The 20,448-nt window shown below is 43.4% G+C and overlaps 2 protein-coding genes and 1 pseudogene across 2 annotated transcripts in view; all 3 read right to left on the reverse strand.

Moving 5' to 3' along the window:
- Nucleotides 1-2,743, reverse strand: part of LOC106575747 (uncharacterized) — a 12,329-nt gene extending 9,586 nt beyond the window's left edge. Inside the window, exons 1-3 of the mRNA XM_082963304.1 lie at nt 2,571-2,743; nt 1,467-1,583; nt 479-542 (exon numbers count right to left, since the gene is read on the reverse strand). Of these exons, the coding sequence (XP_082819430.1) occupies nt 479-542; nt 1,467-1,583; nt 2,571-2,717 (328 nt within the window). The 5' untranslated portion in view covers nt 2,718-2,743. The remainder of the gene's footprint in view (nt 1-478; nt 543-1,466; nt 1,584-2,570) is intronic.
- A 3,481-nt stretch (nt 2,744-6,224) lies between these two features.
- On the reverse strand, nt 6,225-7,072 carry LOC106574675 (phospholipid scramblase 2 pseudogene; annotated as a pseudogene).
- Nucleotides 7,073-8,007: 935 nt separating this feature from the next.
- LOC106574676 (heat shock factor 2-binding protein) lies at nt 8,008-18,439 on the reverse strand. The gene is made up of 8 exons (XM_045696819.2): nt 18,212-18,439; nt 15,911-16,058; nt 15,652-15,755; nt 14,108-14,257; nt 12,793-12,937; nt 12,185-12,302; nt 9,537-9,640; nt 8,008-9,093 (listed from the first exon to the last, which is right to left on the reverse strand). The coding sequence occupies exons 1-8, from the start codon at nt 18,353-18,355 to the stop codon at nt 8,834-8,836; spliced, it is 1,173 nt and encodes a 390-aa protein (XP_045552775.1). The 5' UTR covers nt 18,356-18,439; the 3' UTR covers nt 8,008-8,833.
- Nucleotides 18,440-20,448: the final 2,009 nt, after the last annotated feature.

The following is a 20,448-nucleotide window of genomic DNA, read 5'->3' on the forward strand; positions in this document are numbered from 1 at the left end:
AGGAGGGGATAGAGGGTGGAAGGATGGGAGAGGAGGGGATAGAGGGTGGGATGTAGGGAGAGGAGTGGATAGAGGGTGGGATATAGGGAGAGGAGGGGATAGAGGGTGGAAGGATGGGAGAGGAGGGGATAGAGGGTGGGATATAGGGAGAGGAGGGGATAGAGGGTGGAAGGATGGGAGAGGAGGGGATAGAGGGTGGGAGGATGGGAGAGGAGGGGATAGAGGGTGCGATGTAGGGAGAGGAGTGGATAGAGGGTGGAAGGATGGGAGAGGAGGGGATAGAGGGTGGGAGGATGGGAGAGGAGGGGATAGAGGGTGAATAATGAGGAATGTAATTGATTGGTTGGTTCAGATTGTTTGATTGAATCATTGTAAATAATTAGTGATCAAGTACACATGTGCACACACACAAACACACTGTTCTAAGAGATTGCACCAAGCATCATGGACACCTCTAGAGCGATACCCTCCCACTTACCAAACATCTCTCCGTTCCTGGCATACTCCATCACCATGTACAACATGTCCTTAGTTTCCATGACCTGCAAGACACAAGAGAGGCACACTCACTGATAAATACAACTTAAATATACATTTCCCATGTCATTATTACATGTAAGCCTGTGGAAGAGTGTGCCCAAAGTGTAATGTGAGACTATGACAGCAGGAACCATATTGGAATCCTTAAAAACCATTACAAAAACAAGTAAAAGATTCTCTGTTTTAAGAAATATTTGTTTTGAGACCATATTGGAAGTAGGGGAGGGTTGACGGGGTCATCATTTTCCATTCTGAAAATCCCCATGTGACTCATAGAGCTGGGGGTGGCTGGGCTGAGGGCTGGGAAACATACACTTAACCCCTATTACAAGATAAACAACCTGACCTTTCAAAAAGAATGAGAGAGAGGGGTCAGAGAGAGAGAGAGAGAGAGAGAGAGAGAGAGAGAGAGAGAGAGAGCGTAGTTCCACAACTCTATCCTCTACCTGATAGAGCTTGATAATGTGAGGATGGTTGAGGAGCTTCCTGATAGAGCCTGATAATGTGAGGATGGTTGAGGAGCTTCCTGATAGAGCCTGATAATGTGCAGATGGTTGAGAAGCTTCCTGATAGAGCCTGATAATGTGCAGATGGTTGAGAAGCTACCTGATAGAGCTTGATAATGTGAAGATGGTTGAGAAGCTACCTGATAGAGCTTGATAATGTGAAGATGGTTGAGAAGCTACCTGATAGAGCTTGATAATGTGAAGATGGTTGAGAAGCTTCCTGATAGAGCTTGATAATGTGAAGATGGTTGAGAAGCTACCTGATAGAGCTTGATAATGTGAAGATGGTTGAGAAGCTACCTGATAGAGCTTGATAATGTGAAGATGGTTGAGAAGCTACCTGATAGAGCTTGATAATGTGCGGATGGTTGAGAAGCTACCTGATAGAGCTTGATAATGTGAAGATGGTTGAGAAGCTACCTGATAGAGCTTGATAATGTGCGGATGGTTGAGGAGCTTCATCACCTCGACCTCTCTGTAGATCTTCTTCAGGTCCGAGGGCTCCAGTCTCTTCTTATCAATGATTTTAATGGCCACCTGTGTGTACAGAAAGCAGATAGTTAATTTCAAAATGGCACCCTAACCCCTATATAGTGCACTACTTTTGACCAAAGCCCTGGACCCTGTTCAAAAGTAGTGCACTGTGAATATACAGGGAATAGTGTGCCACTTCGGACGCTGCCAAGGTCCCATTCCAGCCTGGTCACATATACTAGACGTAACATAGTAAATGTAAATCCGGGGACACTCAAATTAATATGATATGATACTTTGGGATTTTGTCAGAGGCCCTTTATCCACTTCCCCAGAGTCAGATGAACTTGTGGATTCCATTTGTATGTCTCTGTGTCCAGTATGAAGTAAGTAAGAGGTCATTTTGAGAGCCAATGCTAACTAGCATAACACAATGACTGGAAGTCTATGGGTATTTGCTGCTAGAAGATAACCATAGACTTCCAGTCATTGTGCTAACGCTAGCACTAGTTAGCAGCTTCCTTCAAACTGCACACAGAGACATAAAAATGGTATCCAGGAGTTCATCTGACTCTGGTAAGTAGATATCCAGAAGTGTCCATTTAACACTTTAACCTGACTCCTAGCCTTAACCCCGACCCCTAGCCGAGCTAACGTTAGCCACCTAGCTAATGTTAGCTACAACAAATTGGGATTCATAACATTTCATACGTTTAGCAAATTCGTAACATATTGTATGTTTTGCAAATTCGTAACATATCATACAAATTGTAATTCTCAACATATCATACGACATGGATGATGGACATCCACAAATTAATACATACCATACGAAAAGTAACATATCACTCTGTCTCGGATTTATGTACAGAATAATATGAAATGCTCTGAAACCATGTTTCCCATTCTGTCACTAACAGTATGAAATCACTCTATGTTAACAAACTGTATAAGGCCCAAAAATGAATATAGAGGTGGAGTTGAATATTGGAGATTTTATGGTGTAAGGAAGAAATGTTTCATATGCATTATGCATGCGTAATCACGCACCTGGGTTTTTGTGACTTTGTGACAAGCCAGTTTAACTACAGCGAAGTTTCCCTTCCCCAGCGTCCTGATGATCTCGTAGAAACCGACCTGAACCGGCCCCCCGGGGCATGGCTGGCTCAGGGGAGAGCCATCTGATAAAACCACCATGGTGCAGAGGAACCCAGTGACTGGATAAACCTATTGTCCATTTCCCAGGATTAGAGTACCGTTATAAGGCCACTCCCGTAAACACAATTGAGAGACCATATTTTGTCAATATATAGGCTGCATATAATAGGAAAGAAAAAATATACAATTGTGATATTAGATCTAGAAGGCCTAGGCTATAAATCTCAACACCTTTCAGAAGTGTAATTCCATTTAACTATTTATGAGAGGAAAGACTATAGCCTACGTAACAGTGTAATAGTTGAACAAACAGATATAATTTAGCCAACAAGTGTCATTGAAATAAAAACAGACCATAGCCTATTATTCATTTGCAACACAAAATCATGTAATTTACCTTCAGAGAAAATCTACAGTTCAATACATCCACCTATGTTGTTGGAATCCTCCGCCGTTCTAGAACAGCACCCAGGATACTTTCCTAAGAACTGCGCACAGACGATTTGTTCCTCATATTTTGTTAACGGGGGATAAATCTGGTATGCAATAATCCACACAACCTCTGTAACTCAAACTCGGCTGGAAATCTTCTCCTGCCATAATAAACTAAAACACACTTAATTAACTTCAAGCTTGCGTCAGACAACTGTCCCGCGCGCTACTCGTGGAGCGGAAAGGTAGCTTGGAGCTGGACACGGTGACGCCAAAGTGGTCTTCACGAGGTTTGCACAATGAATAGGCTGTAGCAGCCGCTCAGCGTACAGTAACGCTAAACAATAACATTGAGCAGCAAAGTCTCTCTATTGAATTAGACCAACGCTTCTAGTAGCCTGGAGGCTCACTAGTCTCCTCCCTATAAGCAGTTTAACGGACAGGCATAAAGTTAAGTGGGTCATGATGACCAATGTGGTGATGACTCATGAGCCAAGGCTAACATTGTTCAACTCAATTTGCGACACTCAGCAGCATGATATTTTGTTGGATTCTTGCCACCATTTAGTTGCTATGTCAATGTTGCATTGAGCTTGTATGATGCAACATACTTTGTATTGTCCATTTGCATTGGAATTCTACTGTATATATGACACAAAGGAAATACACAAATTCAATACAATGTAATACAATACAAAGTAAACACACATTCACACACAGTACCCTGTGACATGTATAGCCTACTGTCTGGCCATGTAGTGTAAATTGTGTCCTATGTCCCACTATTCAATAGGATGATGGCTGTTAGGATGAAACTTGCACTGCTTCTGCTGTTACGGAACCCACGGGGCCTTGTAACCTTGTAGTTGTTTTGTTGTTACTGAACCCCGGGACCTTGTAGCCTTGTAGTTGTTTTGTTGTTACTGAACCCCGGGACCTTGTAGCCTTGTAGTTGTTTTGTTGTTACTGAACCCCGGGACCTTGTAACCTTGTAGTTGTTTTGTTGTTACTGAACCCCGGGACCTTGTAGCCTTGTAGTTGTTTTGTTGTTACTGAACCCCGGGACCTTGTAGCCTTGTAGTTGTTTTGTTGTTACTGAACCCCGGGACCTTGTAGCCTTGTAGTTGTTTTGTTGTTACTGAACCCCGGGACCTTGTTGTCTTGTAGTTGTTTTGTTGTTACTGAACCCCGGGACCTTGTAGCCTTGTAGTTGTTTTGTTGTTACTGAACCCCGGGACCTTGTTGTCTTGTAGTTGTTTTGTTGTTACTGAACCCCGAGACCTTGTTAGCTCTTGTAGTTGTTTTGTTGTTACTGAACCCCGGGACCTTGTAGCTCTTGTAGTTGTTTTGTTGTTACTGAACCCCGGAGACCTTGTTAGCTCTTGTAGTTGTTTTGTTGTTACTGAACCCCGGGACCTTGTAGCCTTGTAGTTGTTTTGTTGTTACTGAACCCCGGGACCTTGTTGTCTTGTAGTTGTTTTGTTGTTACTGAACCCCGGGACCTTGTAGCCTTGTAGTTGTTTTGTTGATGCTGAACCCCGGGACCTTGTAGCCTTGTAGTTGTTTTGTTGTTACTGAACCCCGGGACCTTGTAGCCTTGTAGTTGTATTGTTGTTACTGAACCCCGGGACCTTGTAGCCTTGGAGTTGTTTTGTTGTTACTGAACCCCGGGACCTTGTTGTCTTGTAGTTGTTTTGTTGTTACTGAACCCCGGGACCTTGTTGTCTTGTAGTTGTTTTGTTGTTACTGAACCCCGGGACCTTGTAGTTTGTAGTTGTTTTGTTGTTACTGAACCCCGGGACCTTGTAGCCTTGTAGTTGTTTTGTTGTTACTGAACCCCAAACCATTTAGCCTTCGAGTTGTTTTGTTGTTACTGAACCCCGGGACCTTAGAGCTTTGTAGTTGTTTTGTTGATGCTGAACCCCGGAACCTTGTAGCCTTGTAGTTGTATTGTTGTTACTAAACCCGGAACCTTAGAGCCTTGTAGTTGTTTTGTTGTTACTGAACCCCGGGACCTTGTAGTTGTTTGTAGTCGTTTTGTTGTTACGGAACCCCAAAACATTTAGCCTTGTAGTTGTTTTGTTGTTACTGAACCCCGGGACCTTGTAGCCTTGGAGTTGTTTTGTTGTTACTGAACCCCTGGACCTTGTTGTCTTGGAGTTGTTTTGTTGTTACTGAACCCCTGGACCTTGTTGTCTTGTAGTTGTTTTGTTGTTACTGAACCCCGGGACCTTGTAGCCTTGTAGTTGTTTTGTTGTTACTGAACCCCGAGACCTTGTTGTCTTGGAGTTGTTTTGTTGTTACTGAACCCCGAGACCTTGTAGCCTTGGAGTTGTTTTGTTGTTACTGAACCCCGAGACCTTGTAGCCTTGGAGTTGTTTTGTTGATGCTGAACCCCGGGACCTTGTAGCCTTGGAGTTGTTTTGTTGTTACTGAACCCCGAGACCTTGTAGCCTTGTAGTTGTTTTATTGTTACTGAACCCCGGGACCTTGTAGCCTTGTAGTTGTTTTGTTGTTACTGAACCCCGAGACCTTGTTGTCTTGTAGTTGTTTTATTGTTACTGAACACCCGAGACCTTGTTGTCTTGGAGTTGTTTTGTTGTTACTGAACCCCGGGACCTTGTTGTCTTGTAGTTGTTTTGTTGTTACTGAACCCCTGGACCTTGTTGTCTTGGAGTTGTTTTGTTGTTACTGAACCCCGGGACCTTGTTGTCTTGGAGTTGTTTTGTTGTTACTGAACCCCGGGACCTTAGAGCCTTGGAGTTGTTTTGTTGTTACTGAACCCCGGGACCTTGTTGTCTTGGAGTTGTTTTGTTGTTACTGAACCCCGGGACCTTAGAGCCTTGGAGTTGTTTTGTTGATGCTGAGAAGTAGGAAGTTGTTTAAGACGGAGAATAACACTGGGGAGAGGACTGTCCTTTGGGGAGCACCATTAGATATACACAATGAGAGAACTGTCCCTTTGGGAGCACCGTTAGATATACACAACGAGAGGGATTTGGAGTTGTTGATTTTGACATGCAACTTCATTGTAGGTCTACTGTAGGTTTGATGTGTGATCATTCTGAAAGTTCTTCACAATACACTAAGGATAGTCCGGCACAGAGTAAAAGTTCAATGTTTCTTGTCTCCTTTCCTTTCCTCAAAATACAGGAAATCGATCAGGAAGCAGGCTCCCAGCAGCACAGCCTTCATCTTCACATCCAGGTCCAGTGGGAACACGATTCCAAAATGATCTGCGTCCGTGTAGGCTTCACGCAGGAAGCCGGACCACTGCTTACTGATGTGCCCTATCAACATTGAGTCATCCAGAGTCTTCACCTCAAATGTGACGTCTCTGCAACAACTACAGAAAAACAGCGGCCCTTTGATCCTCAGTTGAGGCTGTCTCCTCTCGTTCAGCACAGTGAGTTTGGGCAGGAACGGGTGACACTCCTGCACCACATAGCCTATTGGAATACCGGGGGGACTCTGCACCTCCAGGTCTTGCAGGCAGCAGGGGAAGCAGCAGTAGCTGCACGCAAGAGGGCGCATCAGGGTCAACACCTCCTGCCCCAGGTTGTCCTGGATGTGAAAGGTGAAAGGTCGGGCTGGGGCCAAAGCACTGTAGGTTGCAGCAGTTGTTCTCCTCTTCCGCCAGAAACACTTGTTGCCCGATACTGTTCTTCACATTGTAGGAATTTCTAACCTCCCAACTCAGCAGTTCGGCCAGATGAAAAGTCTGATGGACGAGAAGCTGGTCGACATGAATCAGGTATTCCAGTCCTGGGGGGCAGCCGGTGGGTCGGAGATCAGGCGGAGGGGCAGGCATCATCGCAGGGACCGGAGGGGTAACGTAGCCTGGGGGTACTGGCGGGATTCTGGGGTTCGTGGGCGCGGGGTAGACAGCATTAGGGTGTCCGAAAGGGGCAGGCATCATCGCAGGGACCGGAGGGGTAACGTAGCCTGGGGGTACTGGCAGGATTCTGGGTTCGTGGGCGCGGGGGTAGACAGCATTAGGGTGTCCGAAAGGGGCAGGCATCATCGGGGGGAGCGGAAGGGGTCACGTATCCAGGTGGTGGGAATCGAGTTTGTGGGAGCTGGGTAGACAACATTGAGTGGTTCGAGAGAGGCAGGCATCATCATATGATCCGGTGGGGCTGAAGGTGTCAGGTAGCTTGGGGGCGGTGGCACCACAGTGGGCGCTGGGTACACAGCATTGTGACCAGGCCGGCACCTCTTCGGAGTAAGCTGGGGCCGGGGGTAACTGTCCTGAGTTGGTGTCGCCATGTCCTTTGGAGGCCATTGAAACGATGCACTTCCACGTTCTACAAGATCAAACAAGACACCAAAAATGTTCTTCCTTATTTTTTAACTACAAAACCAAGTTACACCTTTATAGCTTCACCTGCTCTGACACATACCTTTATCTACAAGTTAGCAAGGTATTGGAAACACATCTCTTGTGTAAGCAAGTTCCTGTTGGTTCTTGAGAGGATTTGCAAATGACTATTATTAGCAGAGATCCTTAGCGGACAGTCTTTGTAGCCCTCTCATCTTGAGTGTACAGTAACACTTCAGAGATCCAACCATGTTGGGAAGATGGAGGTCGATCAGAATATGGAAATGTTTTGTAACTTTGAAATGGACTGTAACTCAACAGACTGAGGCTTGACTGTATATGTACACAGAGACTAGCTTGCTTCAATACCCTACAGCCTGTTGTACACATGCCGAGTCAGCTTACTCAGTGTCACCCCCCTCAGACACTGAAAGGCTTATCCACTTTAGGTGGCTCCTAATGACCAGGCCAATCTCTACGTCATAATCTGTTTATCTGGGAGTCGGAGGCTCAGTTGGTAGAGCATGGTGCTTGCAGCACCAGGGTTGTGGGTTCGATTCCCACGGGGGGACCAGTATGAAAATGTATGCATGTACTGTAAGTGGCTGTGGATAAGAGCGTCTGCTAAATGACTGACAGTTAGGGAGTCACGTGTGAGGTGGTCCAGGATATGGTGGTGGGAGAACAGGACAGTCAGACAAATTCATACACACAAACCGCTCCTAACCTGGTAAAAATAGGCTACATATCAGATATAAATGAATGTTCATTTGGAAAAGTTTGGAATAACATTTTATTGTCTGTAACAATGGTAGAACACACACACAACACACCATTGTTACTTGACCTCAAGGTATTTGACCTAATGAAATAAGGCCATGAGGCCTGAAATGGTATTAGCTGGTATTAGGTCAACAGGCTAACAGGTAGAAACAGATCCAACTCACCTGACAACAGTAGATAAATATTTGAAACAAACAGACTGCTTCTCTTTAATATGGCAAGCAAAAGTCATCCTTGCTTTGGACTATGTCAACAAGTTTTAATTTGAGCTATTTGTTGAGTTTGTTGACATACACAATTTTGTAGTTCTAATGTATGTTCTATGTATGGGTTCTGAATGTGTTATGGAGCCCTTAGCTACACTTATGGAGTTCTACTGGTCCGGAACATCTGCTGTGGTGGGATAGGAACCAACCTGACTAAGTCCCTGAACCCGGGGGAAAAGCGAGAAAGGGACACCATGGAACCAACCTCTTCCACATTGCACCATGGGAGCTCCTCCTCAGTAGAGCTCTCTCTAATCAGAGAAATGTTTACTCTACAGTAGGAAAGCATCATCATCATCACGTGAGTGGGATGTGTCGCTAGTGCTGTGTGTTTAACTTTGGGTTGGATGTATTTATACATGTACTTGGTCAGAGGAGGAGGTGCTGTGGGGGTCCAGGAAGGAGGCGCGGAGGGAGCCCAGGTCATCCAGTGTCTCCTGGGCCGTCTGCCTCAGGGCCGGGTGGCGGCTGGAGGTGGCCAGCGTGCGTATGCGCTCCAGTGGGAGAAGGGGGTCGTCCAGCAGCAACCCGGGCCCCACCAGGGCCACCGCCTCCTCCAACAGCACTGACTGGAGCAGCCGCAGGGCGTGGAGGCATACCTCAGAGTCCCCGTCTCAGGAAGGGAAGAGGGGTCGGGAGAGGGAGGACAGGAGAGAGCAAAAAGAGAGAGATAGAAGAAAACAGAGAGGGCGAGGGAAGAGAGGAGGGGCAGAATCAGACAGAAGCAGAGTGAGAGGAAGAAAAGAGAGAGAGAGAAAGAGAGAAAGAGAGAGGGAGAGAAAGAGAGAGGGAGAGCGAAAGAGAGAGATACAGTCTTAATCCTCCTAACTGACCACAACACGAGCCCTTCTTTGCTGATCTGAGTTAAACACACTGATGCCAGCTCTCTGACCTCTGATTCAGGCTCTCTCTTTCGGACACACACTGGACTCCTTGAACGATTAGCCCCATTGTGGGTTATAAGAGATCCAAATTAACAAACAAATGCTTTTGAATGCACACATTTTATAACGCCACATACAAAGCCCACAAGCCCACCCCTCACTCCCCTCTTACCCTCCAAAAGGGTCCAGATGAGAGAGAGAAGTCCTGGAAACTCCCTGATATACTTCAATCCACTTACACTGATACTGACATTATACAGAGCCATCAGCATCAACCTGTAACACAGAGAAACTACAATAACCACCATCATTCATCCACCTGCAGAGAAACTACAATAACCATCATCATTCATCCACCTGCAGAGAAACTACAATAACCATCATCATTCATCCACCTGCAGAGAAACTACAATAACCATCATCATTCATCCACCTGCAGAGAAACTACAATAACCATCATCATTCATCCACCTGCAGAGAAACTACAATAACCATCATCATTCATCCACCTGCAGAGAAACTACAATAACCATCATCATTCATCCACCTGCAGATAAACTACAATAACCACCATCATTCATCCACTTGCAGATAAACTACAATAACCATCATCATTCATCCACCTGCAGAGAAACTACAATAACCATCATCATTCATCCACCTGCAGAGAAACTACAATAACCATCATCATTCATCCACCTGCAGAGAAACTACAATAACCATCATCATTCATCCACCTGCAGATAAACTACAATAACCATCATCATTCATCCACTTGCAGATAAACTACAATGGCCATCCACATCCACCTGCAGAGAAACTACAATAACCATCATCATTCATCCACCTGCAGAGAAACTACAATAACCATCATCATTCATCCACCTGCAGAGAAACTACAATAACCATCATCATTCATCCACCTGCAGAGAAACTACAATAACCATCATCATTCATCCACCAGATAAACTACAATAACCATCATCATTCATCCACTTGCAGATAAACTACAATGGCCATCCACATCCACCTGCAGAGAAACTACAATAACCATCATCATTCATCCACCTGCAGATAAACTACAATAACCACCATCATTCATCCACTTGCAGATAAACTACAATAACCATCATCATTCATCCACCTGCAGAGAAACTACAATAACCATCATCATTCATCCACCTGCAGAGAAACTACAATAACCATCATCATTCATCCACCTGCAGAGAAACTACAATAACCATCATCATTCATCCACCAGATAAACTACAATAACCATCATCATTCATCCACTTGCAGATAAACTACAATAACCATCATCATTCATCCACCTGCAGAGAAACTACAATAACCATCATCATTCATCCACCTGCAGAGAAACTACAATAACCATCATCATTCATCCACCTGCAGAGAAACTCAATAATCATCATTCATCCACCTGCAGATAAACTAAAATAACCATCATCATTCATCCACCTGCAGAGAAACTACAATAACCACCATCATTCATCCACCTGCAGAGAAACTACAATAACCATCATCATTCATCCACCTGCAGATAAACTACAATAATCATCATCATTCACCCACCTGCAGATAAACTACAATAACCATCATCATTCATCCACCTGCAGAGAAACTACAATAACCATCATCATTCATCCACCTGCAGAGAAACTACAATAACCATCATCATTCATCCACCTGCAGAGAAACTACAATAACTATCATCATTCATCCACCTGCAGATAAACTAAAATAACCATCATCATTCATCCACCTGCAGAGAAACTACAATAACCACCATCATTCATCCACCTGCAGAGAAACTACAATAACCATCATCATTCATCCACCTGCAGATAAACTACAATAATCATCATCATTCACCCACCTGCAGATAAACTACAATAACCATCATCATTCATCCACCTGCAGAGAAACTACAATCCATCATCATTCATCCACCTGCAGAGAAACTACAATAACCATCATCATTCATCCACCTGCAGAGAAACTACAATAACCATCATCATTCATCACCTGCAGATAAACTACAATAATCATCATCATTCACCCACCTGCAGATAAACTACAATAACCATCATCATTCATCCACCTGCAGAGAAACTACAATAACCATCATCATTCATCCACCTGCAGAGAAACTACAATAACCATCATCATTCATCCACCTGCAGAGAAACTACAATAACCATCATCATTCATCCACCTGCAGAGAAACTACAATAACCATCATCATTCATCCACCTGCAGATAAACTACAATAACCATCATCATTCATCCACCTGCAGATAAACTACAATAACCATCATCATTCATCCACCTGCAGAGAAACTACAATAACCATCATCATTCATCCACCTGCAGAGAAACTACAATAACCATCATCATTCATCCACCTGCAGATAAACTACAATAACCATCATCATTCATCCACCTGCAGATAAACTACAATAACCATCATCATTCATCCACCTGCAGAGAAACTACAATAACCATCATCATTCATCCACCTGCAGAGAAACTACAATAACCATCATCATTCATCCACCTGCAGATAAACTACAATAACCATCATCATTCATCCACCTGCAGAGAAACTACAATAACCATCATCATTCATCCACCTGCATTGAAACTACAATGCCTAGTTCATTTATTACTGTAGGTATCATTTGATCTGGATTCAGATGGCTGTGTGTATTGATGTTGGGTCGGCCAACATAACTGCTGAGGAGACCGTGTGTGTGTATGATTATTAATGTGAGTGATTTAGAAGTCCTCCAGTCTTACACTTTGAGTTTGGGGAAGACCCCAGGCTTCAGGAGCTCCAGCAGCTGCATCAGAGTCTCCAGGAGGACGTGGGCGGAGCTGGACAGGTAGTCCCGCCCACACGTCACCGCCGCCACGTCTGAGTGGACAATCAAACAGCAGAGAGGTCACCGATTGGAGAGCTAAAGATGTTAACGCTGAGCAGGGTGTGCCATTTATTATAAACTGGGTGGTTCCAGCCCTGAATGCTGATTGGCTGACAGCTGTGGTATATCAGACCATATACTACGGGTATGACAAAACGTTTATTTTTACTGCTCTAATTACGTTGATAACCAGTTTATGATAGCAATAAGGCACCTCGGAGGTTTGTGGTATATGGCCAATATACCACGGCTAAGAGCTGTGTCCAGGCACTCGTAAGAACAGCCCTTACCTGTGGTATATTAGCCATATACCACACCCCCTCATGCCTTATTGCTTAATTATATGATGCAAAATATGTTATATAACACAGCATAGACTGGAATAACTCACAGTGAGATGGTGTAATTATAAACTGTGGTTATCAAAATACATTCAATAGACAGTTTGGATGGCATGCCATGGTGGCATAGCCGCACACTCACTGGTGACGACTCCGGCCAGCGCCAGAACAAACTGGTGCTCATGGGAGTTGGAGTCTTGCTGCTCGGCCTTGGCCTCCCCATCCAGAGACTTGACAAAGCTCTCCAGGGTCTGGCCCGCCACGCTCAGGAAGGACTGCAGCTTACCCTACAATCAGAGTCATGAGGCAGGGTCAGAGGTGGCCAGAGGGAGAGGGGAGGAATTAAGGAGGGGAACAAGGAGGGTGATGGAACAGGATAAAGGCAAAGAGAACCAGGACATGGACTGTAGTTCAAAGAGAACCAGGACATGGACTGTAGTTCAAAGAGAACCAGGACATGGACTGGAGTTCAAAGAGAACCAGGACATGGACTGGAGTTCAAAGAGAACCAGGACATGGACTGGAGTTCAAAGAGAACCAGGACATGGACTGTAGTTCAAAGAGAACCAGGACATGGACTGTAGTTCAAAGAGAACCAGGACATGGACTGGAGTTCAAAGAGAACCAGGACATGGACTGTAGTTCAAAGAGAACCAGGACATGGACTGGAGTTCAAAGAGAACCAGGACATGGACTGGAGTTCAAAGAGAACCAGGACATGGACTGGAGTTCAAAGAGAACCAGGACATGGACTGGAGTTCAAAGAGAACCAGGACATGGACTGTAGTTCAAAGAGAACCAGGACATGGACTGGAGTTCAAAGAGAACCAGGACATGGACTGGAGTTCAAAGAGAACCAGGACATGGACTGTAGTTCAAAGAGAACCAGGACATGGACTGGAGTTCAAAGAGAACCAGGACATGGACTGGAGTTCAAAGAGAACCAGGACATGGACTGGAGTTCAAAGAGAACCAGGACATGGACTGGAGTTCAAAGAGAACCAGGACATGGACTGTAGTGGAAAGGATCAGAGGCAGAGGAATAGGTTCAGATGAGTGCTGACCCCTAAAACAAGTTTTTTTTTTTACATTTTTATTTCACCTTTATTTAACCAGGTAGGCCAGTTGAGAACAAGTTCTCATTTACTACTGTGACCTGGCCAAGATAAAGCAAAGCAGTGCGACAAAAACAACACAGAGTTGCACATAAACAAACGTACAGTCAATAACACAAATGAAAGAAAAATAGAACCGTCTATGTAAATTGACCCCTAGGTCATTGATACTTCTGTCAGCGCAATACAGTAAACATTCCACCAAGTCTATTAAAGGGTGTGATGAAGCCACTGTCATCATGTTATAGCTATCCAGTCCTCTCAGATCTCCACAGGTGTGTAAGGGGTTGGTTTGGAATTGGGTGAAAGGTTTTGTACGGTCTGTGGATGAATGCCTCTTACATCGGCCAGGATGTCTTTGACTGCCTCCTCCTTACTGGAGGTGCTCCACAGCAGGGTGCAGGAGGCAGCCCCCAGCCCAGTACAGAACTCAGCCTGCTGCTGCAGCTGTTCCCGACTCTCCCATAGCTGCTCCCTCAGAACCAGCTTCTCCTGCAGGGGCATGCAGCAGATAGGTTAACACTCAGACACACACACACTTACACTCATACACACACACTTACACTCAGACACACACACTTACACTCAGACACACACACACTTACACTCAGACACACACACTTACACTCATACACACACACTTACACTCAGACACACACACACTTACACTCAGACACACACACACTTACACTCATACACACACACTTACACTCAGACACACACACACTTACACTCAGACACACACACACTTACACTCATACACACACACTTACACTCAGACACACACACACTTACACTCATACACACACACTTACACTCAGACACACTTACACTCAGACACACACACTTACACTCAGACACACACACACTTACACGCATACACACACACACACACTTACACTCATACACACACACTTACACTCAGACACACACACACTTACACGCATACACACACACACTTACACTCATACACACACACACTTACACTCAGACACACACACACACTTACACGCATACACACTTACACTCATACACACACACTTACACGCATACACACACTTACACTCATACACACACACTTACACTCAGACACACACACACTTACACTCATACACACACCCACTTACACGCATACACACACACACTTAAACTTATACACACACACTTACACTCAGACACACACACACTTACACGCATACACACACACACTTACACTCATACACACACACTTACACTCAGACACACACACACTTACACGCATACACACACCCACTTACACGCACACACACTTACACTCACACACTTACACGCATACACACACACACACACACTCATACACACACACTTACACTCAGACACACACACACTTACCTACGCATACACACACACACTTACACGCACACACACTTACACACATACACACACTTACACTCAGACACACACACACTTACACTCATACAAGTGAGGCCTTAAGACATACTCTGACACACACAATGTTACCTAGGGAACAGGTTACCCTATCCATAGACTCAACACACGTTTAGTTAATATCGCTCGATCTCTCACCTCCCTCTCTTTAATATCCCTCCATCTCTCACCTCTCTCTCTTTAATATCCCTCCATCTCTCACCTCTCTCTCTTTAATATCCCTCCATCTCTCACCTCTCTCTCTTTAATATCCCTCCATCTCTCACCTCTCTCTCTTTAATATCCCTCCATCTCTCACCTCTCTCTCTTTAATATCCCTCCATCTCTCACCTCTCTCTCTTTAATATCCCTCCATCTCTCACCTCTCTCTCTTTAATATCCCTCCATCTCTCACCTCTCTCTCTTTAATATCCCTCCATCTCTCACCTCTCTCTCTTTAATATCCTTCCATCTCTCACCTCTCTCTCTATCTGACACTCGTTCTGCGCTGCGTCCAGACGAGAGCGGAGGTGCAGACACTCCTGTCTCAGTTGCTCCTGCTCCTGACCAAGGCGATCCTTCACTACACACACACACACACACACACACACACACACACACACGCACAATTTCCCTTTCACTGTTTAGGCTGTTTCCCAATACCAACATTCATGTTATTCATTATCTGCCCACTTGTATGATAACAACCGGCGTAGAGCCATTTTAAGGGCAGCTTACTTGTCTCTGCAGCACGGGCTTTCTGCAGCATCTCAATCAGGTCTCCATTCACTACTTTGGGTAAGAACTCTCGGAGCTGCATGACCTCTGTAGTCAATCTCTCCAAGTCTCTTTTTCTGATTTGGACTAAGCCATCTCGGCTGTCAACCTAGAACAGAAAATCAATAGCCAGTCATGTGGATACATTTTGTTACAGCTTTACTTGATTTTTGCAAGGTGTGGCTTATTTTTGCCAATGTGCCAGGCAAATACACAACCGTTCAAAAGTTTGGGGTCACTTAGAAATGTCCTTGTTTTTGTTTTGTCCATTAAAATAACATCAAATTGATCAGAAATACAGTGCAGACATTGTTAATTAAGGCCAGCATCCCTGAGCAGCATCTTCACTGTTGACGTTGAGACTGGTGTTTTGTACTATTTAATTATGCTGCCAGTTGAGGACTTGTGAGGCATCTGTTTCTCAAACTAGACACTCTAATGTACTTGTCCTCTTGCTCAGTTGTGCACCGGGGCCTACCACTCTTTATTTTCTGGTTAGAGCCAGTTTGCGCTGTTCTGTGAAGGGAGTAGTACACAGTGTTGTACGACATCTTCAGTTTCTTGGCAATTTCTCGCATGGAATAGCCTTTGTTTCTCAGAACATGAATAGACTGACGAGTTTCAGAAGAAAGTACATGGTTTCTAGCTATTTTGAGCCTGTAATCGAACCCACAAATGCTGATGCTCCAGATACTCAACTAGTTTAAAGGCCAGTTTTATTGCAGTCAACCGTTTTCAGCTGTGCTAACATAATTGCAAAAGGGTTTTCTAATGATCAATTAGCCTTTTAAAATTATAAACTTGGATTAGCTAACACAACGTGCCATTGAAACACAGGAGTGATGGTTGCTGATAATGGGCCTATGTACACCTATGTAGATATTCCATTTTAAAAAATCTGCCGTTTCCTGCTACAATAGTCATTTTTAACATCAACAATGTCTACACTGTATTTATGATCAATTATATATTATTTTAATGGACAAAAAAAATGTGCTTTTCTTTCAAAAACAAGGACATTTCTAAGTGACCTCAAACCTTTGAACGGTAGTGTATGTGTATGCAGTAGTCATATCTGTAGTCTCCCTAGGCAAAAAGGGTGCCTTCACAATGTGAACAATGCTCCTAGTGCTGTTGCCCTAGGTCTGGGATTTCCTGAAACTATCATCTGTAACATTAGATGGTGTCCAGTAGTCATATCTGTAATATTAGGTGGTATGCTATAGTCATAGTTGTAATATTAGGTGGTATGCAGTAGTCATAGCTGTAATATGTGGTATGCTGTAGTCATATCTGTAATATTAGATGGTGTCCAGTAGTCATATCTGTAATATTAGGTGGTATGCTATAGTCATAGTTGTAATATTAGGTGGTATGCAGTAGTCATAGCTGTAATATGTGGTATGCTGTAGTCATATCTGTAATATTAGGTGGTATGCTGTAGTCATATCTGTAATATTAGATGGTGTCCAGTAGTCATATCTGTAATATTAGGTGGTATGCTATAGTCATAGTTGTAATATTAGGTGGTATGCAGTAGTCATAGCTGTAATATGTGGTATGCTGTAGTCATAGCTGTAATATTAGATGGTGTGCAGTAGTCATAGCTGTAATATTAGGTGGTATGCAGTAGTCATAGCTGTAATATTAGATGGTGTGCAGTTGTCATAGCTGAAATATTAGATGGTATGCAGTAGTCATAGCTGTAATATTACATGGTATGCAGTAGTCATAGCTGTAATATGTGGTATGCTGTAGTCATAACTGTAATATTAGGTTTTCATTTAAGAGTCCCTATATGCATACAGTTCACTAGAAGCAGACCATCTTTGCTAGCTCTGTAATAGTTATTGCAGTTCTGGCATCTAGTGGACAAATCTGAAAATTACAATGTACATTTCAAGACAAGGACGGACAGAACGTTCAGGTAAATGATCTCTTCACACGACAAATAACGGGCTCGATCCTGACCAGACCGAAATAGTAACCTAATCCAACATTACTCGACCTACAAGTCTAGCTGACAGTGACTCTTCAACTTTGTTTGCTGAGATGGTTGTTACAAAGAGAGAACCTACTTGTGAATAAGTAGTAACTTCATCTTCATGTAAGTACCTGTGTGTTCGTGTCTGGTTAGCTCTTGTTAGCTAGCTAGTTACAGTAGCAAGCGTAGCTAGCAAACGTGCAGCTTCATGGAAGCTAATTTGCGAGCTCAATATTTTTGTTTTACTATAGTGATAGTCCAAAATATTAAATAAATACCTTTCCTTTCTTGCACAAAGCCAACATTTTTGTGTCTATTGCTTGAGTCATTAATTCCTCGGAGGTTTGCTTTGAGATTAGTTTAGTGCACTTGCCACTAGTGATGAGCATTGCGGGTCTTTTCGGTGAGCAGAGCAGGCTCATTTGGCTCCGTTCAGGTAAAAGAGTCGGCTCATTTGGCTCCGTTCAGGAAAAAGAGTCGGCTCATTTGGCTCCGTTCAGGTAAAAGAGTCGGCTCATTTGGCTCCGTTCAGGTAAAAGAGTCGGCTCATTTGGCTCCGTTCAGGTAAAAGAGACGGCTCATTGGGCTCCCAAATGGCTCCTCGTTCAAAATGCTTAAAAATATATATAGAACCAAGGAAAACGTGCAAATCTCCAATGTAAATCACAAAAAGTAGGCTACCATTATGTCAGATCGTGATATGCGCGTTCAAATGCATTTTTACCTGGATAAATTATTCAGTTCTTTTTAAAGCACTGCACATTTTAGGGTGGACCAGAATGACCCGCTCTCCACACTATTTATTGTTTCTGAAGTGAGAATTCACCCGCTTTAGATAATTTAGTAACTTATTTGCAGGTAATCGTTGTTTTGAAAAAAAAAACGTTGTATGTAAATCACCAAAAAGATCATTTAAAAAAGAGCCGTTCGTTAGCGAACGACTCATCACTAGTACTGTAGGAAGAATAGATATAATTTTATCTCAGGAATAAGTCGATAATTAACCAATGCTCTGTCTTATTTATATACACGAAACTGTGAAATGTGTTGGTCTGATTGACCAAATCTTTTGGGTTATATTCAAACTATAATGTTTCTTGCTCAGGGGTTTATTGGGGGAATGTTGAATTACTGCAGCATAATTTCCAATAATCATATGTAATCTCAATGCCACCGCACTTTTTCACTGGGACACCAGTATCTTTTGTAAAGATACGACCCCACCCCCCCAAACATCTTCCTGCAGCAATGACCCCTGGGCCCTCAGTGGCCCTGACCTACATCACGTCACTTTTGACCTTTCTAGCTTCCAGTGGGCTAGCTACAGTATACAGTGATCAGTTTCAAGAGTTCCTCTGTCATGTACTAAAAATCTACAGTACTCGCTGTATATTTGACCCAGGGGCGAAAATCTGATATCAACTTTGGAGGGGACAATTATATGAAATTTTCTCAAGAGCAATTCCTGAGGGGGACACCAAAAGTAGTGCTGTAACACATAGCCTACATTGTAATATGGTAAATGTATATTGAGGAACCAAAGAAATAAGGTGTTTGCCGTACTCCTAACTACCGGTACCCAAAACTACACAACTAATCACAACAGCAATACCATTGCCTTTAACAAATCTTAGTTCAGTCACCAGTTTAAGTTGAGAGTGGGGGTATCCATGGCATTTTCCAATTATGTTCCTATTTTACAAGTAAAAAAAATTGAGAACCTTTCATAATGTTGCCAAACAAAGACTCAACAAACTTACCTGAGACTCCCTGTCTCTGCCAGTCTGTCCCTGCATATCTGTCCCCAACTCTGCTGTCTGTGTGCCATCTGTTGCCTGCTCTGCCTAATGACATCATTGTGAAACATTTCTATTAGAATTTCATTTCTTTCTTATGAACATTTTATCAACTAGTCTTTGAGATATTAGGCTACTAGGGTTCTTACTTTGCGTTTTGGTGTACTGAAAAATACTCTGATGTCCGTCTTTTATTTTTCTGCCATTTTTCTACCTGGCTGGCTGGCTACACACACACACAGTGTGTAGGTTATATACAGTAGGAGATGGGCTTCTATCATCTTATCTTTTATCATTCTATTTGGGCTTCGATCTAAAAGTTAGCTAGAAAATGTGAAACGGATTAAAATTACGAGTTGACAGCTGAATGAGTTCACCATTTACACAACATATGCTGCAACCTTTTGTAATTTTAATAGTTTGTTTCATATTGGCTGGCTTCCAACAATAACTGAATTTGCAAAGCTAGCGAGCACCAATTCCGTTTCAGTGGTGTTACCCGGGTTAAATAAAGGTGAAATAAAATAAATAAATAAAAGTTCCCTTGCGACAATTTAGCTTTTGCGCAACGAGACCATTATATATATTTAAGACAATGGTAGAAGAGAGTGTAGTTCTGTTCAGTTTGGACTTCAGTTTATCGCTAACCTTATCACAGGGACTTTGAAGTACTAACTTACATCATCTGCATGCTGATCTTGGAATAAATTGACGATAGC

Source organism: Salmo salar, chromosome 17 (genome assembly GCF_965601325.2).
Source record: "Salmo salar chromosome 17, fSalSal1, whole genome shotgun sequence".
In the NCBI taxonomy this organism is placed as follows: Eukaryota; Metazoa; Chordata; class Actinopteri; order Salmoniformes; family Salmonidae; genus Salmo; species Salmo salar.

Excerpts from the sequence above, each read along its gene's own strand:
- LOC106574676 (XM_045696819.2), bottom strand. The coding sequence starts at position 18,355 with ATGAGCCTGCTCTGCTCACCGAAAAGACCCGCAATGCTCATCACTAGT. Across the intron at positions 12,303-12,792 it reads GCTGGCCGGAGTCGTCACCA|ACGTGGCGGCGGTGACGTGT; the intron begins GTGAGTGTGCGG and ends TTGTCCACTCAG. Across the intron at positions 9,094-9,536 it reads CATCTGGACCCTTTTGGAGG|ACGGGGACTCTGAGGTATGC; the intron begins GTAAGAGGGGAG and ends TCCCTTCCTGAG.